The sequence below is a fragment of the Mesoplodon bidens genome (genome assembly GCF_964165515.1).
Source record: "Mesoplodon bidens genome assembly, chromosome: 3".
NCBI lineage: Eukaryota > Metazoa > Chordata > Mammalia > Artiodactyla > Ziphiidae > Mesoplodon > Mesoplodon bidens.
The window spans coordinates 94,744,514-94,770,273 of NC_138178.1; the positions used below are offsets into that span (position 1 = coordinate 94,744,514).

Consider the following 25,760-nt stretch of genomic DNA (forward strand, 5'->3'; position numbering starts at 1 on the left):
TCCTTTTCTAAATCAATACAATTTCTCAAATTTATTTTTTTTTCTTAAAGAAGTACTTCTAATCTCTGTCAAAAGGGAGGTGAGGAAAGGTCCTCCCTCCCTTGTAAACACTGAAATACAGATCTGAGAAACCAGGGTCGACACACACAAAAAGTGCATTTTACAAAATATCAACTAAAATATATTTTACATGAATTATGCTTCCATTGAAATTCTACCAGCTGCATTTTCAGGTTCGAAAAAATATTTCCACATCTAAGAGATTTCAAAAGCATTTAAGTTGTGGGCAGTGGACCCTGCCTCCTGGGAGACGAGGGGCCTGATCTCCTGCTGGGTGAGGCTGGGCTCCTTGGCAGCAAGGGCCCAGCGCCCTGGGAAAGAGCAGGCTCCAAGGCTGGGTCTCCAGAGCCACCAGGGCCCCACCCCACGGCCACTCTGCCAACCTCTCTTACTGCCCCGCCCTCCTGGACTGATGATGCCTCCCTCCAAACAGCTTATTCAATACAAGGGGACCCAAGTTCCTTCCCTTCAGGTTTGGGGTTGGGCTTCCCATGTGTAAATTCACCTCTGAATGGTCCAGGGCTCACCCGAGCCCAGTGACCAATCAGGAGCAGCCATCTGCTCAGGGACAGCACAGGGCTGGGGGATCGCTGGGAGTGCCCTCAGGATTCGCTTCCACCTCCCGCCCAACTGTCCTCACCCAGTGCCACCTCCTCAGCCTGCAGGGTCTGTGTCTGCCCCTCCCTAGGGGAGGGGGACCCAGTGCTGCCCTCCTTGGCTCCTGTCCCCAGGGTTGTGGCCTGTGGAATCACTCACGAGCACGTGCCCAGCGCCGGGCTCAAGCCACACTCCCTCTCCCCACCAGGCTCCTCTTTGGTACAAATGGGAAAGAACCAGACTGCTCCAGCCCCCACACGGAGTGCCCCAGGGCCAGGGCCTAGTTCTGGCAAGGATAGCAGGGGGCTGAGTCTCCTAATCTACTCTGGGGAGCAGCATGAGGTGAGAACAGGGCCCAGGGCAACAGGAACAAACTGAAAATGCAGGTCCTTAGCTCCTAGAGTGAGTGGCTGCAGCTCAGCAGGTCTGTGGACCGATACAGTGTTGATTCTCGCTGGGATGTAAATTAGTGCAATCTACAAAAGACTAGGGTAAGAGGTGACAGGGCAAGGGGAGCCACAGCACTCCTTTGGTTTGATTTCAGGTGGGTGTGGCTTGAAAAGTCATGTGTGAAGTTCTGCAAGAGGTTTCCTAAACCTCCAAGTGTAAGGCAAGAGGAAAAGTCTTCAATAAATCAGGTAGCAATTTTCCTTGCCCCCTGCCCCCACCCCCTCCCAGCTCCCTTCTGCTCTCCCAGACATGACAAACCCCATGTTGATCAGTTAATTTCCGGGAGGCCAGACCTGCTGGGTGGCCTTCACCAGGAGGTGGACAGGAAGCTGATTCCCACAAGGGGGCCACACCCATGACTGTGAGGGCTGGTAACTTGTCCCAGCACCAGGGGCTACTGCAGGGGCAAAGGAGGAATGCCAGAGAAAGGCCCCAAGTCCAGGAAGAGAAAGTCAATGCTCTGGGAGCCAGACTTTGGCTCCCTAGGCCTCAAAGGAATGAGCTCGGAGCTGTGCTAGAATCTGGGAGAGCCTGGTCCCAGGCTAATGGGGAAGCAGCGGGTCACAGTGGGTGAGGTAAAGCTGGCTCCCACTCCCCCCTGAAGGGCCCAGGGGAGGATAAAGAAAGGGCCTGGTTCCTGAAGGACCTTCCCCCAATCCCCCCAGGGGCCATGCCCCTGAGGCTTGGCCCAGCCTCAGGGAAGACTGCTTCTTCAGGAGCCTCTGCCCAGGGGACCACAGAGAGGCGCCCTGGGCCAAGCTGAGGGCTCTGATGCTTTTCTTATACCCTGGCCTCCCCTTCCCTCCCATGGGGCCCAAACCCATAGGGACCCCTGCCCTCCCCCCACAAGAGAACCACAGGCCAGCCACCTCAGGCTCCTGTGGCCCCTTAACCAAGTGCTGTGCTTCAAGCAGTGCCCCCTGCCCTGAGCCCCACTTGCCCGTGGGCAGCCCCAGTGTGGGCGTGAGGGGGCTACTGTGGGTTCTTGAGGATGCGGCCATGGCGGAAGTCATAGACATGGCGGCAAAGAAACACCAGCTCAGGGTCCGTGTCCTCGGGCACTGTGCGGTGTGGCGGGGTGGAGTAGTCCGCAGAGGGGGGCACCAGTGCTGTCTTTCGGCTGGGGAGACCCTCGCCTCGACGCTTGGCCATGGCACAGAATCTGCAGTGACACATCATTCGCTGTCTTTACCACAGCTATCTTAGCAGGAAGACCAATTCCTTCCCCACCCTGCCCAGAAGGCTGGGACACCCCCTCCCACCTCCACAAGGGTAGGTGCTGCCTCTATCCCTGTGCTGGGGCCTATGCCCTCTCTGCCAACCATCTCTTCTGTCCCTGGGGAACCACACCTACCGGGGCCTCCCTCCCAATCACCTGTCAATTCTCCTTGATTTTTCCTGAGAGCAATACTGTAACCATCCCCGCCTCTGCAACTCTGCTCCAACCACTCTGCCTCAGAGGAGGAACAATTTTTCTTTCTTTTTTTTTCCATAAAAATTAGATGATAGAAGCAGACTGTGGGAAGAAAGTTCTAGGAGGTCAGGCCCAGTGAGTCAGATCCCCTTGGGGATCACAGGCAGCCCCCAAATAGCCCTGGGAAGTCTGAGGGGAGAGGCTAGCCAGAGGTACAGGGCACCACCCACCTGCAGTACTCAGCAAAGGTCAGCACGTAGCACTTCTCTTCAATGCAGGCCACACTATTCTGGTCCTGATGTCTCGATGCAAAGACTTCATTCTGCAAAGGCTCAAGGGGAGGGAGGAGGAGGTTGGCTACCAGGGTGGGAAGCACCTAGCTCCAGGAGCAAGGCAGACATTAACCACTCTGCTGGGACTCCTGACCTGAGATAGACAACTCCAGCTAGTGCCCAGGAAGCTAGGGAGCTTCCCTGGAATTTCAGCCTAACTACTCCTCATCAAGCAGCCCAAGGCACTCCTCCCAGGTCCTGTCCTACTCAGGGGCAGCCAAGTGCCTGCTCCAGCCTCTGACTGACATCAGCCTCCCGACCCCCACCCCAGCCCAGGGGAGGAGAGGGGAATTGGTGTGCATTCTCCCATTTAGATGAAAAGTCCCAGCGAGGGAAAAAAAAGTAAAAGGGAGCCCAGACAGGGGGTGGAGCAACCCACTCACGGCTTGGTAGACACCGAGGGGTGTCAGTAGAGTCTTTTCTCCCCTCCCTCTCCTGCTGCAGACAGTAAAGGTGTGCAGCTCCACCTCCCCTTTCCTGTCGCCAGGAAGACACAACTACTTGCTCCCATTCTGGCACCCCTGCTCTTGGGGGCTCCCTTTCTGCCCCACCTTTCAAGACAAAGGTTACTATTCCCTTCAAAACATGAATTGGGGCAGTGTTGGGAAAAGAGGCTAAAACTCAGGCCTTTCCCCAGGTTCTCTGGTGTCCAAGGTGATGAGTCCAGGGACTTGAATGCCCAGGCTGCCACCCCCCATACCACGTTCTCAGTGCCCCAGCCTCTCCCCCGCCAGGCAGCTCACCTCGTGCATGCTGGGACTGCGGCCTCCCTGTAAGTGCTCTGGTCTGTAATACCACAAGAGGCTCATCATCAGCTCTCCTAGGGGGGAAAGAGAAGCAATCAGGGCTTGAGCTGGCAGCTCCAGAGTTACTTAGATAGGCAGGCGGGCTGGCCACCTGCCCTGGAGGCTCATCCAACTTCAAAGCCTAGGCCAATTCTGCAGGCTCCAGCCACCCCTATCCCCTGCCTTGGGCCAAGTCTGGCAATTCAGTGGCCTAGAATGCTGTTAGGCATGGAGGAAGGAGGAGGAAAAGGCACTGACAGGTGAGGCAGGGTGACAGGCACCCAGGCCCCGATGGCTGGGAAGGTTAATGAGCTGATCCAACCCAAGCACAAGGCCGTCTGCAGCCCTGAACACCAGACAGACGCTGGCTTAGTGGAAGGCAGACTCTGCCAAGGGCGCAGGACACTAGTGCCAGGTCGAACTCTAGACAAGGGGTACCTGATTCCGGGTTCTCCCAGAGGGCAGAAATCTTGGCCACATAAGGTGTGGACGTCTTTCGAGGGCCTGACTTGAGCAGGACAGTGTCCCGGACTCGGATCGTCTCTCCATGCCGCTCCACCGCCTGGTAGCTCTTTCGGATGGCTGGTTCCGGTTCATCCTGAGCAACAAACCAATGACACAAACAAGGCTTGTGGGGCCGCACTCAGCATGGGGAGGGAGTGACATCCTCTCTGTGCTCTCCTCAGGGCAGTCAAATCGCTGAGGATGGGAGACTGCCAAAGTGGTTTGCACTCTGGCCCCTCCTCCCTGAGCCTGGCTTTCAGGGGCAGGAAAGGGAATCCTCATCGTTGGAGAAAGGATGAGAAATGGGAACAGGGTAAGAAAGTGGCTCGAAACTTCTGGGCCTGCACTCTGACTATCACACCCATGACAGCCGGCTCTCATGCTCCAAGCCCCCAGCACCGGGTAGGTCCTCAAGCTTCCTAATGGACAGTCTGGGTTTGACTCTTAAACCACCATGGTATAAGCAGCAAAGCCTTATCACGGGCAAATGACTTAATCTACTGCTAAGCCTGTTTCCTCATCTGTGAAATGAGGGTAGTTCTAGGACCACGGGGTGTGTGCGTACCTCACGGGGCAGCGGTGATGATGAAAGCGGATAATGCATGTAAAGTGCTTAGTTCGGTTCTGGCACCTAAGACATGCTCGATACATTTCAGTCTACATTCTTTTCATCATCCCAGATGTTCCGGTAGCACCAATTTTCTCTGCCTATCCCTATTTCCCCTATACGTACTTATCCAAAAAGCCTCCAGGGAAGTCCTCCACTTTATAATCCAGGATGAGAGGTGAAGACACTTCAGGCGGCTTCCCTAAGAGTCGGTGACAGAGATGGCAGCCACCAGCTGTGACTGACTGTGCATTCCGTGACTCCCCAAGGCACAGGGCACAGGATCAGTAGGGGCTGGGGGAGCAGGCCGGGCCAGTGTGATCAGTTCCTGGGGTACAACTGAGCTAGAACCCCTTGTCACTTCTGAGAGTGGCTAGAGCCAGGGGTTCCTGGGACCCAACTCACTGCAGGTCCTATGTCCCTACCGCCACCCTCCCTTCTCCCCATCAGCTGAGAGCTGGCACTCACCAAGACATAGACGGCTTTCTCACAGGCAGCCCCAACGGGCACCCAGCCGTTAGTGCGGCGGCGGCGGCGGCGGCGGGGGCGTGGGCGCTGGACACGAGGCTGCTTGGGGTGGCTGGGCCTGCGGGCAGCCTTGCTCCGCGCAGTGTGCCTACAGCTGGAGCCCGTGCGCAGACCTGACTTGGAGCCGCTAGGAGGCTTGGCGCTCTGAGGGCACGCGCGAGCTACCGTCTGGGGCTCCGAGGTGGGTGTCTGAAGATGGGGGACAGGCTCTGCTGCAGGTGGCACGCTGGGCACAGGGCATCCCAAGAGGGGGTGGGCAGGTGAGGCAGGGTGGCCGGCTTCCGGGAGAGGAAATTCCAGCTGGCCCAGGGACCTGCAGCCTTCTGGGAAAAGGAGAGAGGGGGGTCAGGGCAGGTAAGGATAAGCAGGGAACCCCCGGCCCCTCTGCTTTCAGAGCCTGCTTCTTTAAATTCTAAGCGTGAACCCAAAGGCCACTGAGGTGGCAGGTGGGATCAGACGCTGTTAAGGGAGATGATCAGTGCCTGGCCAAGGGTTTTTCTTGACCTTGGAGACTGGCCCACAGACATCTCCATCTCCTCTTCTAGCCTGAGAGAAGGGGAAGTAATAGGAATGGCATCTCTAAGCTCTGACTTAATCTTCCTTCTCTAAGGCTTCCACCGTACTTAGGAGCAGGGGATCTGGAGTGAGACCAGGATATGAGTCCCAGATCTGCCACTTACCAGCTGTGTGACTTCAGGCAAGTCACTTTACCTTTCCGTGCCTTGCAACAAAAGTAGTAGTTGTGAGTATCATACAGTGTGTCCTAGGTGTTTTCCTATCAACGTGTTAACTCTTCACATCCTTACAACAACCCTATGAGGTAGGTACCATTTACCCCCATTTTACAATTAAGGAAACTGAGACACAGGGTGGTTATTGGTTTGTCCCACAGTCACGTGGCTGAGGAAGTGGGGAGAACATTTCAGTCTGGCTCCAGAGTCTGTGCTCAATTAACATGCCATATGGCCTCCCATATATAAAGCACTAAGAACAAGTGCCTGGCACATGGTGCTTACTGGTGTCCCAGGGCAAGGGGCTAAGGGTCTTGGGTCCCACAGGTTAAGTGACTAGACTTAGAGAGTGGTACGGAAGAAAAAGAAAAGCCTAAAAAGAAGCTTGTTCTCATTTCTTAGAGCTCCAACTCATGCGAGAACCTGAAACAACCAGTCTGGCCAGAGTCAACCGGTCTATAAAGTTGTTTTATGGACCCCTTCAAGAAGGGATGTGCAGGGGAGGGGAGAGCCCTGAGAAGGCCTGGCCCCTCAGTTCACCAGCAGCAGGGCACACCTGCTGGCTAGCATGGCAGACCTGCTGGGTAGCATGGCTCTGGTCACCTCACTTCCACCCAGGAGCCAGGAAGGGAGCCTGGAGAGGCATGTGAGGACACTCCTGCCTGTTTGGGGAAAGAGAGATCACTTAGGGGTGTCTCATCAACTACGTCATGAGACTCTCAGGTGTCTGGATCTTGCCAAGAAGGTAGACACCAAAGCCCAGGCCCTGATGGCAGCCTGTCTGTTCTCAGAGAGTGCCCACCCGGTCTGTACCTAGCAAGGTGATTCTAAGTCTGAGCATTACTTCTCTTTCAAGGCCTGTATGGCCAGGACGAAGCTGTCCTATTGCAGCTGGTACCACCTACCGGGCCTGGTACCCACCACCCCTCCCGTGAATGCTGAACTCGGTTGGCATGCAGATGGTCTGGGTTCCCGGGAAGTAAGGAATTCTAGTTTTCCTCGAGGAAGGCAGAAGGACATGGGAACAACTTGGCAAAAGTGCTAATTTCAGCATCTAACTTGCTACTCAGAGTCTAAGAATGGGCATCCCAGTGGAGAGGGAGGAGAGACACGCCCTGCCCACTTCATCACCACAAAGCTACCTAACTGCCATGCCAAGAAACCTCCACAGACAGTGGGGATGGAGCAGGGCTGCTAAGAGCTAAACACGGGCCTCTTTCCTGGGAATCTCCTAGGCTGGGGGCACAAAACTAGAGGAATCCTCCCTTCTCAAAACCCCCGACTCTCCCACGCGGCAGACAGATGCCAGTGCGCCCCACCCTCCTGGGACACTGCCTCTCAGAGACTCCCTGGTGTACCCCACCTCCAGGAAGGCATACCTGCTGCAAAAGGCATTTTGTAGGGGCAGCCGCCACAGGTAGTGCCGATGTGGGTAAGAGACGGGGGCAACATTTCACAGATGCTGTAGCCATTCACTCCAGTATCCTCACTGGAGCAGTAGCGAGAACCCCACGGAGGGTGCTGGAAGTGGGTGCCCGCGGCGGGCACTGAGCTCGGGGCCAAGAGGAGCCCCGCGTTAGCTGCAGCCACTGGGGACAGCTTGCCCTCGGGGAGCATGGAGCAGGAGGGGTAGCCCCCACACCGCAGCCCGGCCTGGCTGCAGTACAGGTAGAAGCTGCCTAGCGCGGTGAGCTCAGGCCCACCACACAGGCCACTGTAGTCGGCAGGGTTGCCAGGCATCGGTAGCGGGGAGAGCTGGGGTGCGGGGAAAGAGGGCTGGTGCAGTTCTTGCTTGGGGGCAGGTGACTCCTCGCCTGGGCGCCCGGGCTCCGGCTTCAAGGCTGCTTGCCCACCCATCAGCAGGGGCAGGTGAGGGCGCAGCCCCAAGGGGCTCTCCAGAGCCTCGCTCAGGGGCTGGTAAGGGGGCTGGCTGGACGGCCCACGAGGGGCGGCAGATGGCCATGGCTCCTCAGGGTGTCCTTGCCAGCCAGGTGGGCCTGCAGTCTCCCCAGAGCCAGCCCCTTGCCGGGCCTTGGGATAGTTCTTGCCATTGACCTTGGCCCACTTTGGCCTCGGGGCCCTCAGTGCTGGTGGCTCAGTGGAGTGCCCATCTGCTTCTGGGTGGGCACGAGGCGGCCGCAGGGGTAGCTCCCGCTCCTGGCTCAGCTTTAGGAAGGCAGCTGCATTCAGGCTGGCCAGTCTCTTGGGAGCTGGATCGCCATCTCGGCGGGCCCCTTCATCTGGTGCTGGCTCTGGGGACAGGTCCCGACTTCCTCCTCCGAGGTCCCCCAGCCGGGGCCGCTTCTTGGAGGAGGCCCAGCCTCCAGTGGCCCGGTCACGGTCCCGGCTGCGGTGGGGGTCTCCCCCTCGGCTGCGGCGGGTGCCCATCAGGCTGCTGGTCTCTTCCCGCTCCAGCAGCAGGTTATTGAGGGCCTCGGCGTTGAGGGAGGCCAGGCGCCGCTTGCGGGGCTGGGGGAGGCCAGTGTCCTCACTGGATGGGGCCGGGCTAGGGGGCTTGGGCAGGTCAGGGGGCAGCTCATCAGCCTCATCTGCGCTCCGTGGACCAGCCACATTCTCCAGGCGGGTCAGCAGCACTTTGCAGGCCTTGGGCTTCTCGGGAATTAATGGGCGCTTCCGCAGTGGGTAGTTCTTGCGGCGCCCCGTGAGGTGCCCTGGGCTCTCAGGAGGACCTGGCTCCACACCCTCTGCCCCCTGCTCCATACTGCTGCCTTCCATCTGCAGGGGCTCCTGGCGGCCCGTGGGGCCCGAACTCAGCATGGAAAGAGACTTCCTCCGAGTGTGTGTCATGGAGTACCTCCAAGCTGCAGGACATAAGGCAGGAAATGAGAGAAGCCTGCCCTGGCCTGTTTTCTCCCCCACTGCAGCCCATCCCGCATCCCCTGCAGTAACTCTGGCCTGCCCTCACCCCATCTCCAGCTTGGATGTTCCCGGGACCGCCCCCCTTCCAGAGTGCAAAGGTCTAGCGGGGTCAGGCTACCAGCAGCTGTGCAAGGACTGGCTGCCCCACTCTCCTCTGAACCAAGCCCCTGGAGACCCTATGGAGCAATGCAAACCCCAGAGCTGGAAGACAGAAGGAGCTGGGGGCAAAGCTCTCGGTTGTCTCCACGTGTTCTTCTCCCACTAGATACTCATCGTAGGACAGGAGGAGACTGTCCTGAGGACATGGAACCAGGATAGGGGCTTGGGTGGTGGGAGCCCACCAATTCCTTCAAAGACATTATCAGCCCCCTCCCCCTTCTTGAGGCTTCTGAGATTGGCCACAGGAGGATAAGGAGATGGACAGCGAGGAGCTGAGATGAAGAACCTGCCTGCTGGGCTGTGGAGGAGGCAAAGTCCACCTGTGAGGACACCTGCCTGGCACATACAGCAGGACAGCCATAACCTGGGTATTGCTGGAAAGCCCCTCAAGAGTGAAGGCCTGGCTGTGAGGAGCCTGTGGGGGGAGGTCTCAGCCAGGCCGTGGAGCCAGCCCCACCTTAGTTCAGATTCCAAACAGCCCAGTGCCAGTGCCCGGGGGAGGGATGTCAGTAAGGCTGGGGCCAGCATTCCCAGGTAGGAAACCCAGGGACTGCACTCTAGACCTGTGGTACAGCTTTAAAGGCCCACCAGTCACTAAGAGCTGGGGAAAGAAAGTACCAAATAGAAGAACTAACTCAGGCGACAAACCCAGGCAGCCCTGTTAGTCCTGCCTTACTCCTCAGGACTCCCTCCTTGTAGGCAAGATGCCAGGCAGGGGGCAGGATGGGGGTGAGTCACAGGAAACCCAGAGCCCCAGACAGAAAATGCCTGCGACCAGGCATCATCCCTTAACTTTGCTTAGCAGACACCCCCCCAACCTCCAACATACCTGGGCCCCCCCAGGCACCCCCTAAATGAAAAAGGCAGCAGGCTGTGTGCAGGAAGCTGGCACAGCCCAGGCAATGGAGAGCTGAGGGGCAGGGTGGGGGGGACGGACACTGCCGGCATCGGTGGTCAGAGACTACTATGCTGTTCACTCCCTACCTACACCCCAACAAAGCAAGATGCTGCCGAGTAAGGTGTCAGACGGAGGAGCTCTGCCCTCCCCAGCACTCTGGGACCCCTCCGGCCCAGCAAGCTTTTCAGCTAGATTTCTCCGCTGCTATTGTTATTCACTCTCGCTCCACCAGAGGAGCTGGGAGCAGTCCCTGCAGGGCCAGGATTTAACCCTGAACGTCCCAAGCCTGAGGACTCCCAGGGAATCCAGAGCCCTTCCGGTAGCTCCTGTGGCCTTGGGCCAGTAGCTGGGGTCACTGGATACCCTCTACCCTCTCTCCAGAGACATGCCACACTAGTTGAGAAAGAGTGCTCCAAAAACCAGGCTGAGGGCAGCGGGGGTGTCCCTCACCCCTGAGAAAGAACTTGGAAAACTGGAAAAGGGAGGCGGGGTGCCAGGCATTGCTCTGGCCACGTGCGGGGACCTGAATACCCAGAGACCAGGCCCCAGGGCAGGACAGAGAGTCACAGAGGCAAATCCATTCATTCCTGAAGCACAGACTGGAGTGCTCCTGAAAAACCCCAGGCATCTGCTAGGCTACCTAAGACTCTTTCTTTCTTCTAATCAGAGTGTCCACCCATCCCTGAGTGCTCAGCACGCTTATTAACCCTCAGAAGAATCCCAGTTGCTTATAACCCCAGGCCCTTCCCTCAAGGGCAGGGCACCCCTGTGCCAGAGGTGAAGGAGCAGGAACAAGGAGAAGCACATCCGTATTTCCTAGGGAAGCGTGCGCCCAGCCTTCCCCCACCCCCAAAGGGCCTGGAGAAGGAGGACAGTGAATAGACCACACAGCTGAGCAGGGGCCAAAGCCCCTCAACAGGCCCCAAGTTACCAGAGGAGTCAGGCCTGGGAATGGCCGGTGGCCAAGGCTGAGGTCACCTGGGTTTATGGCCTTTAAGGACATGGACACCAAGCAGAGTAAGGAGGGGTGGATGGGAAAGGGAAAGAGAAAGCGAACACGGGAGGTGTTTCCAAGCCTAGCCAATGAAGAGCTCTTAGCGGACCATGGTCCTTGGTCTGCCCTCGCTTCCCCCCACCCTCAATTTGCTGGTAGACTTGCTACATGGATGGATGGCCCAGGGATTCTGGGATACTTGGTCCCACTCAGTCTTTCCCTTGCAATATGAAAAAGATTTGGAGGAAAGCCTTCCACTTTTGGGAGCCTGTCCCCAGAACCTGGGAATTTGTTCCCGGCAGAGTATCTCGCTCTTTCACCTCCCTCTTCATCCCTCAGGGACACCCACTGTCCCTGAGGCTGATGATCCCAGGAAGCTTCTAAGTCACAGGGTGCAAGTCACATTTTCAAATCAAGCATATGGGCCTCCTGCTAGCCTCCCCTGAATTTGCCAAATCCCATCACCCGCAGAACTCCTAGCTTTCACGTGGTGCCTAAGGCAGCAACGTCACTCACGCTCCTGAGGAGAGGCTGGGGACTCTGCTGCCTACTGCACTGCACTCCAGGCTGAAGAGAGTCAGTGAGTCATGCTTTGAAGCCAGATGGACGTGTGAGAACTTCGGCAGCAGCTTTTCCCTGGGGTGGGGCTGGGTGGAGGGGTGCCCAGACTGCCAGGGCCCCTCCAATCTGCAGGGGTGGCCCAGCTCAACGGGGCAAGAAGATCCCGGGAAAGCAGGAGGCCTGGTTCCCATTCCAACTCCACCAACCATCCTGCTGTCCTGTCCCTCCCACTTACACACCAGCTCAACCAGGAACTTTCTACCACTACCAACAGACAAGGGTGCCTTGCTTCTCTCAGACTACCCTCCTCTTCTCTGGGAAGCCCTGTCCTCCCAGGGGCAAGTAGTTCAGGCACCCTTGGGAGAAGGCTCCTAGGAGGGACTCCCCAGGGCATCTTAGAGCTCACCTAGACCATGTCAAGTGAGCCCTCACTGAAGAAAACCAGTCTGAAGCACAGTGGCCGGCCAGTGGTCCTCCGAGCCAAAGACCCAATGAATCACAAGTTGAATCCAAAATCACAAGCCTGACCAGGGCTGGGAGAAGTCATCTCCACAGAAACAGAAAAGGAGGGAGACCTTGTCTTTTGCCCTCAAGCTGCAGCAGCACCTTATATGTAGCCCCCACGGCCCACCAGGGCAGGTGGAGGACACCCAAGGTACTGTGAACAAGGGCAGGTCAAAGGCCTGGAAGAGATGGGCTGTGGGCCCCAGAGGGGAAATGAGGGCAAGGGTGGGGGCCTGGATGAGCAGGTGAGACCAGATCACTCCCCCAAGCAGAGGCTGCCCTGGGGCAGAAAGAGGCCCTCAGCCTTGGCCATGGCTCTCCCTAACTTACCCAGCTCTAGGCCACACCCACACCCTCATCGTTAGGGGTTCAGGACCCAGGGCTCTGCCCCACTGCTCTTCCTGAAACCTGTCTTACCCACTGCACTTGCAATTTTGCTTTTCAGGCTTTTTGGTTTATTTGTAATGGGAGGGAGTACTTGGGGTGGCGGGAGCGGTCTTAGGTAAGAGCAGACCAGGTGGCCCCCTGGGTGAGGGTCAGGAAGAGCCCTGACCCAAGCCACCTCCCTCCAATTACACCTAAAGCCACACAGTGGGCACTGAGTTAAGTAAGCACTGCCCACTTCTGCAATCTGTCTTGGAAAAAATAACCCCCTCCGCCACCCCTCAACGGAATAATACTTTTTCACAAATACTAGGTTTCTTGAATCTGCTATCAGAGAAGAAAAGCAGCAAGAGCACAAAGGCAAGCTCCTGTTCTTTTAAATTTAGTTGATGTCACTTCATGGAAAAACAGAGAGGTGAAGCTGCTGAAATTCTTGTGATAAAGCCAGATAAAGATGCGCTGGTATCTCTTGAACCCCCCAGAGCTGGTAAAATGGAAATAGCCAGAGCTTTAAGTCAGCCAGACCTGGACCCAGCTCTGGCCCTCATGAGCAACTTACCTAACTTTGTTGAACTTCAGATGCCTCATCTCAAAGAGACACATCAGAAAGAACTTTACTTAAGAGTGGTGGTGAGAATGACACCAGGGACCACGCAGGAGCCTAGCAGAGTAGGAACCGGGCGGGCCAACATCCTGGGGATCCCCCTCTTTCAGACCCACAGACAGAGGAGGGCGGCCTGCCCTCAGCCCTTGAATCTCCACATTAGGAGTCCAGAACCACCAGGGATGGTGAGAAATCTGAAAACGCAGCCTGTACCTGACCCCTGCTCTGCTACCGTTCCATTGAAAACACCCGAGTGTCCACCCCGGGAAACGCAGCAGTGACACCCCTATCCCACTTGGGACCCAGTCTGGGGTGAACTCTGGGGGGCTCGGTTTACAATGCAGCGAAGAGGGCAGGGGCAGAAACTGTATCCCACAGACCCTGAATAACAGCTCCACGCCTCCAAGAAACAAGAAAGGCGAGATCTTCAGATGCTAAAGGCCCAGGGGATGGGGTCAGAGGGCACTCGCTCTGCCTGCTGCTGCCATCTGACTGTAGCTTCAGTGCAGGTTCCCAGAGAGAGCAGAGGCCTTGGCTCCAGCAGCTCAGAGCTCAAGCCCCAGGGTACTGCCCCGAAGAGAGGGCCTCCCTGGTGCCCATTCAGCCTCACTTGCTGTGGGTACTCAATTCACTCTGCAGTCAGGCTGGGACCCTACAAACACCTGGGCAGGAAGCACGGCGCCTGACCAAAGGGAACTGGCCTGACCCGTCTGGATGCGGCTTGTTTTATAGACTGCCCTCGGGTCTTGGCCATCTGAGGAGCTGGGCCCGCCTGCCCTGGAGGCACCAAGCCTATCTCTGGCCTGTCGACCACCTGCTCCTCACACTTCACACGGGGGCCTCCCAGGAGCCCAGAAAGGCAGGAGCAGCAGTGCAGGGGAAGGCCCACCCCCACCCCACACAGGGTCCGGTGCAGCCACCGGCCCAGCCCCACAGCTGGGCCCCACCTTTGGCTACTCCTGTCCATGCTGAGCATCCCAGCGGGAGCGCCCAGACACACGGGCCCAGAGCTACACCCGAGCGTCCAGAACCTCCACGTACTGCTGGCTCTGGACCCAAGGCCAGATATCACATCTCTTGTTAACTGTAAAAGAACATGAATCTCTGTGGGGAGGGAGGGGACTCAGACTATGAAATGGACCTCTCCATTTTTACATTAGAAGTGCAATTAAGTATAGGAATATAGTAACAGTAGAGTTGGTGGAATCTCCTTCACCTTCTCACTGGAAACAGCCAGTTTCTAGTCTCAGGGCAAGGCTCTTCTTCCCTGCACGTAGGGGGCTGAGAGTGAGGGAGACAAGACTTACCCCTGGGACCTATAAGTCACTATGTACACACAGACCCGAGTGAGGACAGCGGGCAGAGAACACTGTATTTTAGTCAGACCACGGTGCTCTGCTCTAAGAAACTCAGACCTGACAAATTAGAAGGTAATCACGTGCAATACAAAACGAGTCTGTAGAGGCTTTCTCTAAAGGCACATGTCCCTACTGAAGGCAACCTACCTTCCCCTAGCTTTTTCCCAGTGTCCAGCTCCTGTGTGCACGAGGCAGACCTCTATGTGCAGGTGTCGGTCCAGCTAAGCCAGAGCACCCGTCGCTCACTCCCAGGCACACGGCACCTCTTGTGACCTTTGCTCATTCAGCCAACGTTTGCTGGCCCCTCGCCACAGCTCAGCAAGGTGAGACCCACACGGGGCTGGAAGCCACTTCGTGCCACTGCTAATCCTAAGTGGGCTTGGTCAACGGCTTGAACTTCTCTGAGCCTTGGTTTCCTTACCTACACAGCAGGGTTGTTATGAGGATCAAGTTAAATAAGAATGTGTGTCAAGTGCCTAGCAGAGTGCCTGGTATACAGCAGGCGCTCAACACAAGCTCATTCTTTCCCCATACATGTCAAGTATCAGGCTAAGTGCTGAAGCAAAATGCAAAGCAGACTGAGGAACTGGAGCTTGGGCTGGTAGGAAGACAGAGGACAAGACAGTGTGACAGGGCTGTGACTGAGGGCTCGGAGCTCGGTGCAGAGAGCTTGGCTCCATGGCAGCTTCCCAGAGGGCACATTTGAGCCAGGACTTTCAGACTGTTACTGAGGGTCTACGGTCTACTTCTTGCCAGGTGTACTAAGCCCAATGCGAAATGGGCAGCACTTTGAGAAATGGGCTTCCTGAACATTTGGAAAGGGCGGGAGACAAATGCAGCTTTCCCCGGACTCACCACCATAAGCTCTATACAGGATTACTCCAGGCTGGGGGACAGGGAGCGCCAGGCTAAGGCCCCCTCAGACCCTCCCACCCAGACTCCACAGTGCACAGACCAGGCCAGAAGCAAATCTCCTCCTGGAGCAGGACCCATTTGCTCCCGGCAGTTAAAGTGTGGAAAAAAATAAAGCAGGAACAGGGACAGGGAACCTCAAGGCTCAGCAACAGGTCAACCAGGAGGAAACCTCGTGTACTGATGCACCGTTCTTCAAAAAACACAACAGCTCACCAGCCTGCTCCGGGCACCTGCCCAGGAGTGGCAAAGGATATGTGCTGGTTGAACCACCAGGACACTCCAGGAACCAGTAACTTAGATTTCTAAGATGGCTTGCCGAGACTGGAGGTGCAATCTCTTGTCCTGAACACAAGAAACTGGCCAGCCAGGCCAACATGGGAGCTCTGCCCTTAGCCTCCCCAGCAAAGTGCTGATGTCCTGAATGAAACAGCCGTGAGGAACAAGACCCAAGACCAGGGCTTCCCAATACTCCCACAGCACGAACAGAAACACAGGCAGCCAACCTGAATATCTCACGCCTAACCAATTAACTGTTTAGTAACACCCCCATTATGCAAGCTCTGCAGGGACAGGCGGGCTCTGCCTTCCTTACCAATAAATCTTATCCACAGGGCTTAGTAAGAGCTTACTGAACAAATGAAGATCTGGGTGCCCACCTGCTCCATCCCATACAACATTTCCACCCTAGACTGATGGCACAACTTACAGCCCAGAGAAACTCTGACCTCCAAACTATCCCTCATCCCCAGGAGTCCACCTTGCCTCTTCAATATAATCTACAGCTCAATAGGCTACTTTAGGAATTCTCTTATATTACACAGCACAACCTTCTTCCACTACTGTCCTCTTTCTTCTCTCTCCCAACCTGCCCAGCTATCTAAGGAGAATATTCCTCTCGTTCCACTTACTTCTTACAGTCACCGTCACTCTCTTTCATCCTTGCCACCCCCCACTCCCGGTGGCTGATATCACCTCACCCTAACATGGAGAAAACAGAGGCACAGAGAGGCAGAAGAACTTGCCCACACTCCCACACCATAGAGGGCAGAGGCGGGGCGGCTGGTGTCAGTCCCCAAGCCCACGCCCCAAACCGCAACACAGGACGGCTGCTGAGTCACAGACCAACATTCGAGATCAACTTGCATGTGCAATTCTGCTTCTCTGTGCTCTTTTAATTATTGGCATTAACACATTATTCATTTTTCCTGATTTTTCACCACAAAAGAATTGAAAATGTACTATGATTAAAAGCCATCTATATACTGGCCAGAGAACATAAACATAATTTTACAAACTGTTTCTACAGAAAAGTCTGCTCAAAGTTCCCAATATGCTCTTAGATGCATTTCTGAAACAAACCCACTTTATACCCTCGAAAGGGGTAAGGGCTACAAAGACATGTTTTCTTGATTTTTAACAGTCAATCCAGGAAAGGAGTCTACAGACTGCCCCCCCCACCCCATGCATCTAACCACGTCTCGAATCAGATGAAATCTCCATCACGGACTGCAATGAAGACTGAAATTTGGTCATCACACTCCAAACAGCCATCTTAATATCTGAAGACACATTACCTGACCTCTTGGCTACCTCTTTGGGCCGAATAAGTCCAAGTCCTTCCAATTTTCTCTGACGATTATCTCTTACAGTCACTTCATCTGTTTTACAATACTTTTCTACTCTTTGTCCCAACTGTGTGAACGCCTCCAGGCACAGAGCAGGGGACACCCCTCACTACTGAGGAGGGCCTGCTGACCCTGACTATAGCAGAATCGTGACTCCATCTTCCATTTTGGAATACACGTCAGGATATCCTGGCATCAAGCAACACCCTAATACCTTTGCTGTGATATCTGCAAAGATCCTCTAAAAACTAATAATTCACCTCTAGGGAATTCCCTGACCATCCAGTGGTTAGGACTTGGGGCTTTCACTGCTGAGGCCTGGTGGGTTCAATCCCTGGTAGGGCAACTAAGATCCCACAAGCTACAAGACACAGCCAAAAAAACAGTAATAATAATAAATCACCTCTAAACCTCCTGGCCGGATGAGAATGTGATTAACAAACTGAATTTTCCCCAAACATTTAGACAGGCAGCTGCCGTTGGAGAAGGGCCACGCCTCTCCTCTGCAGGTAGGAAACTGAAAGAGCTGCATGTAAGGAGGGCTGGGGCCCAAACAGGCACTGAAGATGGAAGGGAAGTATGGGGTGGTCAGTACCACTCCAGGTGAGACCCTAGGGTCACAAGAGGCAGAGACACACCAGGTGTCTTAACACACCAGGTGTGTTAAATCCCCCACCCCCATCCCGCAAACCTACTGGAACAGAAACATAAGAAAAAAGATGAAGACCTCAAGTTTCTGCCTGGCATTAATCCTGTTAACTAAGACGAGTCACTTGTCATTTTTTCATTCAGGTAACTTGGTTATGGTGCCTCAAAAATAAGTTCCTATTTCAAACCTCAGAGAGGCTGAGAGACAAACCCATTCTCTTATTCCTGGTGCCTGCAGAGGGCCTCAAGGGCAATGTTATTGTTATTGTTATTATTACTGGTTGGACTCTGAGACAGGTTAATAACCAACCATCTTTGCAGGTGTTTCCCACTGGGAAAAATGGAATCTGGATGAAAATGCTTCCCGGGACATCACACAAAGTCCTGGATGTGACTTTGCCCTGAGGCCTGCTCACCAAACCCACCACAGTCAGATCCCCAGCCGCTAGACCAAGTCCCCTAGGGCAGGACACCAATCCCTCCACTGCAACCCCAGTGCCAGGCTAGTACTCAGCCACTCTGCAAAGCCAGCTCAGTGGAGTCAAGGGCACTTGTCTGGCCCTGAGCAGGCCGCCTGCAGCCTCAGCCTCACGGCCACTGCTGCCGCTACTCCTCCCTATTAGCCAGTTTACTGCTCATTAGTGGCAGTACCAGGAGGTGAGCAGGGGAAACATAAAGGAGCTGAAATTCAAACCAGTCTATTTTACTCCAGTTAGGTGCCTCCCCTAAAAACAGGCAGGATTTCATCATCCAGGACCTCCCTATCCCCTTCTCCGGGGAGGTCGAAGCAGCCTGAAGGGTGAGGTGCTGCAGAATCTCAGGACCCCAGGTGCCAGGAGCCTATGCTTCTAATCATCACAGGCTCTTGACTACACGCTGTATTGTCCACCTTTTCAGGGTTAGCAGGCACTTCCAGCCATGAGGTGGCCCATCACGTCAAGGCGGGGGACCTGCAGAGCAGGAGTGCTGGGGCTGCCCTCCGTGTCAAAGCACACTCTTCTTGTCCCTCCAAAGTCCCCAGCACAATGGCAAGTTCACAAAGGAAGTGAGTCCTGCCAGACTATGCTAGCAAATTCCCATAAATACTCGGGCTGGGGTAGTACTGCTTATGTAAAATGCTTCCCCATTGAGAGATGCTGCTTTATTTACATTCTTCACAACCCATTCATAAAAAGGAGGCCCTTTAATGTTGGGGCTGTTCGTATAATGCTCCATAAACCCGGCAGCTTCAACTGGCGGCCTTAGTTCAACACAGGCAACTTCTCAACTCCAGAGACATTTTCCCCTTAAGCTTTTTTTTTCCTCTTTAATGACACCTTGCGACAGGGCGCTGAGGCCAGATGTTGCCGGAGCAAGGCCAAGAGGAGTAAGAACAGATAAAATGAAAACACACGAGTCCTCCTGAATGCTGGGACAGAGGTGGGGAGGAATGAAAATAAAGAAATTGAAAATCCCCACAGAACTCCAATGTGAACTCTGTATGCTTGGAGGCTTAATCCCTTCCAGGTTTACTGAAACTTCCTTTATGGATGTCAAAACGCTCCCCAACTTACACCTCTATGTACCAGAGACAGTGTGGAGGGGATTTTTTTTTTTAACCCTTAGAAAAAGGTTCTTTTTGGTTTTTAATCTGCATTGTGGGTGAATAAAAAAAGCAGAAATTTTCTCTGCTTCTTTGTAAAAGTGTTCCAGGGGCTGCTAGATCCAAGAGGGGCACAATTTGCTTAGAGTGGAGAAACTCAGACCATCCTCAGAAAGAGAGGAAGGGCTGTGTTCTAGGACACACAGCACAAACAGCCCAAGCAGCTGAGAAGAGAGGCCAGGAGATGCATTCTGAGGTAACCTGTCTCCTGCTACTGTAGAAGCAAGGCGAGAAGTAGTGCTGATTTTTTTTTTTTTAATTGACGGGGGAGCGGTCTGCATTGCCATGGCAACTGTGAGGGGTGGCATTCCTGCTTGGAAGGGAAATGCTGGTCCATTAATCATCAAACTGGGGCACAAAAGGGAGGTTTGGGGGAAAGGGGATGGATGCGGAATTTATTTTTTCAATGTCTAGACTCAAACCAGTCACCAGTCCTCTCTCCCATTTCTCCCATGGCCCAGGGTTGGTGGTAAACAAAAATGGAAGTTCCAAGAGAGCTGGGATCATAAGCTGTCCTTTCTGATGGGTCAAGTGTGGGACTGATGGTGCCTCCCATATCAGCGATGACTCTATAAACAACTCCTCCAACATCAGTCCCCAAAGCCCTGTCCACACGCCAGACACAGGAATCTTCCTTTTCTGTTATCAGAACCGTGTTTTCTCCCCAATTTACACCCAGGATTGAGAAGGGATAAAACATATGGATTCATTTAGCATGGACAACAAGGAAAATTGCATAAGAGCAGCAAAGCCGGGTAGCGAGAATGGCCTGGTAAGGTAGGAGGAAAACAGGATTACAGTCCTTTTCCAATTCATGTCTATATCGTATCATGTGGGCAATCCACAGCACAGACTCTTCACCAGCTGGAATATCAGAAGCAATCATTTGCTCCCCATGCTAAAGCACCCCAAACACACCCTATGTATATGCCTTAAAAAGGTCAGAAACCACCAAGAGCTCCTATACTAGCATTTCTAAGGAAACAGAAGGGAACGCTTCCCTTCCGCTCCCACTCAACTAAGCAGCCAACTGCATTTATTCATTCAATAAAAACGATGTGCACAGCACTATACCAGAAATCCTACTAGAATACTCACACTCACACAAAGGTTTAATACTCACACTGTCCTTGTCCTTAAGAAACTTCCAACTGACAAAAGCACTCAAGAAGATACCATGTTATAAAATCCAGGGTCACAATCTCAGAGGCAAGCAACGCTGGCCTGGAGTGGTCTGAGATGAAGGATGAGAGTAGGGTTCAGGCAGGAGAAGAAGAAGGCAAGGGGCTCCTAACTGGGGACAACTGGCGAAATCGGCAGGAGCAAAGATGCAGGGAGATAAACATGCACAGCGCAGCATGGCTAGGGGAGAGCCTTAAGGGACACTGTCTAGGATGAAAACTGCAGGAAGAGGGGAGTCACTGCAAGTTTGTGGGTAGGGGAGTGACATGGGGAAAGGAGTGCTTTACAAAGAATGATCTACCAGCTGTGTACAGACTGGATCAGAAGGGCCAGAGGAAGCAGGAGGGACAGGGAGGTCATGACAACAACATAGGCCTGACATGGGAACAGCAGGGCAACAGAAAGGAAGAAAGGGAGGGAGATATAAAAAAGAGAGAAACTCTTCACTGGCTAAACTCTCCAGAGCAAACCCTCTTAAACACTTGATCTGACTGACATGAGTCTCCTGCCAGGTAAGAGCCTGTCAAAGAGGGAATCATTGTTTTGGCCATTCTCCTTTACGTTCTGGTGGCCAGACAGGTCACCCCCTTCTGACTGCCACCAAAAGAAATCACATACATACTGGAGAGCCCCTCAGGAGACACAAAGACCTTGAGATGCTGCATCATCCTCTGGATCTTAGACATACAATTAAATTCTCTCAGAAAAAACTTTAGTCTCCTGCATGAGGTAATACCTCCCTTTCCCACAAGCCTCAACTCCACCCAGGCTGGGGTCTAGACCCTCTTGGGGAGGGGGATGGAAGGTGGCCATGAATTAATTCCATGCTCAGACTAAGCAAGGGTGACAGGCGGTTTTCCCAAGGAGGGATTACAGTCACCCACAGCTGGGAGCAGCTCATAACCAAAACCTTCCTGGGGTGGGACCCAGATTTTAGCAAATATCTACATTCTAAACACCCTAAGTCTCCCTGTTTTTGTGGTCCCAACTCTTCCATTAAGTATGGGATCACAGGAGGGCACAGGAGCTCTGAGTGGGTTTTTATATATGCAAAAACAGCATCCAGCTTAGAGCTGGTAACTGGTGGGGTCAGAAGCACTCATGGCTTAAGCCACTGGTTCCCAAATGTCCTCTATTTGGCCAAGGACAGTGGTGTTCCTCCAGGACATGTGGTCTCTCTGGGGCCCTTTTCTCCTTTTTGCAGAAGGCATGGGGGTGGAAAAGGTGGGAGGAAAGTCTCTCAGGTGGTAGAAAGGAAACCTTTTTTATTTAATAATTAAATTCCTGCCTGGGTTTATAAACTCAGCTTCTCATTTCTCTATGTGAGTACCTTCTTTCACTAAAGAAAAGTGCTGAAGCCAGTTGTCCATGGATTGCTGGAGCACTTCTGGGATGTATTTCCTAGTCCCCAGTCCAACTGGTCTTCTGCCCTCTTAAGACTAATGACAATGGGCGACTGGGAGATGTCCCAGGTGGGATTAACCCTCTGCCTGTGGACACAGTCTTCTTGCTGAAACCCCTCAATCCTGGCAGGCTCTAGAGCTGCTCACCGGACTCTCTCCTGGTGAGTCCAGCAACCCGGTCGCCACCGGCCAGGCCCACCATGTGCACACCCCCACCTCTGCCCCTATGCCCCACTGGGTCGACCCACTCTTCCCAGAACAGAGAGGTGATCCGGGGCTGGAGCCGTGAGCCAGTGCCGCAGCTCCTCCCGGCGGTCGTCCCGGCCCCCGCAATCCCCAGAGCAGAGTCCGGCCCGGTCGCCCTCCCCTCGGGGTGGGTGGCTCGGACCCGCTCCCCTCCCCGACGCCACCACCTGCGCCCGCTCCGGCGCCGCCTTTGTCCAGCGCTTCGCCGCCAAGCGGGCCCCTCGGGCCCGACCTGACCCGGCCCCCGGCCCTGGAGGAGAGGCGACGAGGCAGGCAGGGCCAGGCCCGGCCGCGAGCACTGGGTCCCGCTGTCACTTAGAGGCGGTCTGACAACTTCGATCCCCCCGCCCCACCTCGGACTCGGCCGCTGCTCCGCACGGTCCCCGCCGGGCCTCCCGCGGCCCACACTCGCTTCTCGAACCGGTTCCCTTCCCTCTTCGGCGCCTCCCTTCCTTCCAGTCCGATCGGGTCTGGTCTACACTACCCCCCGCCCCGGTGTGGCCCCCATCCTCTGCCCCCCATCCAGCAATAACCGGTCAGCTCCCTGCGCGGGAGGGCGCCCCCCACCCTGTGCTGGCGATCCCGCGGCGCCGCCCCCAGCCGCGGCCCCTTGCCTCGGGGACCGCGATGGGGGGAGGGGGCACGGGGGGGCGGGGGCCTCGCCGCCCGCGCACTCAGAGGCGAGCCGGCTCTGCCTCGGCGGAGAAACGACCGGCGTCCTCCCGCCCTCCGCCGCCCGGGACGCCCGCGCCGCCGCCGCCTGGCCAAGCTGCCACCCTGCGGCCCCCACCCACCCCGCCCCCGGCCTGCGAAGCGGGCGGCCCCCGGGGGCTGTCACCTCGAGGCGCTCCGCACTCCCCGATGGCGGGACCGTGGCGCCGGACCCGGGGGAGAGAGGCGGCACGAGCAAGCGGGCGGCCGCACCTGCTTCGCGTCGTCCGTCCGTTCGTCCGTCCCTTCCCGGGCTGGCGGGGGCGGCGGCGCGGCGCGCTCGGTGGGGCGCGCTGACGGGCGACCGGTCCTCTCCCCTTCACTCGTCTGCCTCCCTCGCTCGCTCCCTCCCGCCCGCTCGCCCCTTCCCCCCTCCTCGACTGCGGCCCCTAGCTCACCGGGACGGCGGCGCGGACGGCGCGGCTCTGGGCTCCCGCAGGCCCCGGCCGGGCTGGAATCCGGCGGCTGGAACCCCCCGGGGGCGCTCAATTCCCGGGCTCCACGCTGCTGCGTCAGCGCCTCCTCCTGGGGGCCGGGGCCGGGCGGGCGGAGCGGGGGCCGCGGTCGGGCGGGGCCGTCGGGGGGGCGGGCGCGCCTGGCCGGGGCGGGCGGACGGCGGGGGCCGGACGGGCGGGGCAGGCAGCCGGACGGGCAGGCGGCGGGGGCCGGGCTCCGGGATCCGCTACGCCGCTCGCGGTTCCCCCACAAACTCCCCGAGAGCGGAGCCTCCGCCGCCCTCCTTCCTGCTTCCTCGTCCCCAGCCAATCAGCAGCGCGCCCCTCAGCCAGCTCCGCCAATCAGCCGCCCCGCCCTGCGCTGGCCCCGCCAGCCAATCCGGCCCTCGGCTCCCCCTCCCGGTCTCCAACCAATCAGAACCGTGGGTCGGTCGTCCCAACGCAGGGGGCAGCACGAGGCGGCCGCGGGAGGCGGTGCGGGGAGTGGTGGGGCCTGGGGGGAGGGGTACGGTGCCAAGGGTGGTGGAGGGGGTGGTTTTCTTAGCCGGCTTCTTGGATTTTCTCCTCGTCTCCAGAACATGAGCTCGTATCCCATGGTGACCCGACCCTGGAGCCCCAATCCCCTAGCTGCTACCCGCCCCCCCCCGAGAAATCTAATCTCACCCCCGCCCTGGCCGTCACCTCTCTACATCCCTCGTCCCCCTTCTCCTCTCCAGCACCCAGTGGAGAGAACTGCGAGCCAAGGAACACCCCCACGCTCGCCAGCGGCTTCTGCCCCCAGGGCAAGGCTTCGGGAAGACCAGCCGAAAATCAAGCGAGGACAACCCCCCTTTCCTGCAGAAAGGGCCCCAGACTCCAACGAAAGGGCCCCGACTGCTGAGAAGCCCCTCCCGCCCTTGCCTCATCTTTCCGACTTCCCTGCCTGCCACGTCTCCTTTCCTTTCAAGCAAGGTCGGTCCTGGCTCGGTAACCCCTCACCCGCATCTCTTTTTCCTCTTTCTCCCCTTCACCTACCGCCCCCCACTCCAGCTCCTAATTCACCCTTCTCAGAAGCAGAGTGTGGAACCCTCATCCATTTCCAGCCGACAGGAGAGCCTGGTCTGTGAGTCCTTGACACCCACACACCCTCTTCCACCACCGCGGGGAACATCAGAGCTCTCCGGGGGAGGGAGGAGGGGGTGGGCAGCCTGACAGCCCAGGCTGGACTCCCTCTCTCGCGTCCCCAAGCCAGGATGGGACCAAGTGTGGACACTTACCTGGCTTCCCCCTAGTCACCGAATGCTGTGGCTCCGTCTCACACCCACAGACGTGCCTTTCCAAGCCCGAGCACGCTCGCGGGGTCAGCGGGGTGGGTGGGCACAGCAGGCTGAGGTCACACGGAGGTGTGGGAGGTCCCTGTGAGGTGCGGGAAGGGGCTGTGTCTTCGGCACCTTGTATCGCCAGAGCCGGCAAAGGGCTTCACTTCAACAAGCACTGGATGCGCACATAGTAGGTTCTTGAGAAATGCTGAGTCCACCCTAGAACAAAGCCTCATTCCCAATTCAGGCGGGGGAGGGGAGCTTTGGGAAGTAAAAGGAGGAGCGGCAAAAAGGGTAGTGTCAAGTCACCAGAGCCTGGGAGCAGCCCAGGGAGGGGCTGAGTGGAGGAACACCTCTGGCAGAGAGAAGCACCCCCAGTGCTGGGGCTGCCTAGGCAAGAGGAGAAACCCAGCCTTGGAGTGTGGCTGAGGGACTCCCCCTGCACCACACATAATGTCTAGCCTTTCCTAGACCTTGAGACTCAGCACTTTAAGAAAATCAGGGCTGCGAGCCCCTATGGCTGGGAAATAGAACCCTAAAAGACGGTTTGCCATCTGTCTCTGGAGCTGTCAGTGGGGCCCAGACAGTCTTAGCTGTGTTGGGGGACATGTTTAAAGGAGAGGGCCACCCAGGAGGGTGTGAATGGAAGCTGAAAACTAAGACTGTGGCACAGCAACTTCTCAAAGGGCCAGGGTCTCCTAAGACAACTGCCCCTACTTCTCCCACCTCCCACCCTTAGGGAAAGCAAAATCCCCAAACCTATAAAAGAACACTAAAGGATTTCTCCCTTCCCTGAGCCTCCCAGGACAAAGATTCCTAGCAGTACCCCACCACCATCAGGCCACCCCTACCCCCACCTCACAAAATACCCCCTCCACCTGTCTGTCCCGTGAGCTGATGTCCCCCACCCCTCATCAAGAGACTGGTGGTAGAGGGTAACAGCAGAGGTGGCTGCTGGTGCTGAGCCATGCCATCTGGCAGACTAGAGCCAAGGCAGAAGAGGGGAAGGGGCCCCTGTCAGCAGCCCAGCCTATGGTGACCTTGGCTTCATGCCCACTAATGGGCAGGGATTGAGGCCAAGAGGGTCAAAAAAGAAATGTACCTAGTCACAGGAAAAGGAGACCCAAAGGGCAGGAAGCCCATGCTTGGCCTAGGAAGTGGCTGCAGGGTGAGGTTGGAGGACTGGACTTCTCCCCAGCATCCAGGAGTGAAGATCCAATGGCCCTAGGCTGGGGGAGTGGGGAAAGAGTTGTCTTTATTTGGGGCCCTGGTGGGAGGAAAAAAA

The 25,760-nt window shown here is 56.2% G+C and overlaps 1 protein-coding gene across 3 annotated transcripts; it reads right to left on the minus strand.

Annotated features, from left to right (window-relative positions):
- On the minus strand, positions 1 to 23,473 carry BAHD1 (bromo adjacent homology domain containing 1). 3 transcript variants are annotated; one of them, XM_081229621.1, is made up of 7 exons: positions 23,121 to 23,473; positions 7,388 to 8,830; positions 5,218 to 5,600; positions 4,077 to 4,236; positions 3,597 to 3,673; positions 2,752 to 2,852; positions 1 to 2,269 (listed from the first exon to the last, which is right to left on the minus strand). In XM_081229621.1, the coding sequence occupies exons 2-7, from the start codon at positions 8,814 to 8,816 to the stop codon at positions 2,080 to 2,082; spliced, it is 2,340 nt and encodes a 779-aa protein (XP_081085747.1). In that variant the 5' UTR covers positions 8,817 to 8,830; positions 23,121 to 23,473; the 3' UTR covers positions 1 to 2,079. The 3 variants fall into 3 exon arrangements, with proteins under 3 accessions (XP_081085747.1, XP_081085745.1, XP_081085746.1); XM_081229619.1 differs by having other exon boundaries at positions 5,218 to 5,597; positions 23,121 to 23,246; XM_081229620.1 differs by having other exon boundaries at positions 2,752 to 2,843; positions 23,121 to 23,246.
- Between the last annotated feature and the right edge of the window lie 2,287 nt (positions 23,474 to 25,760).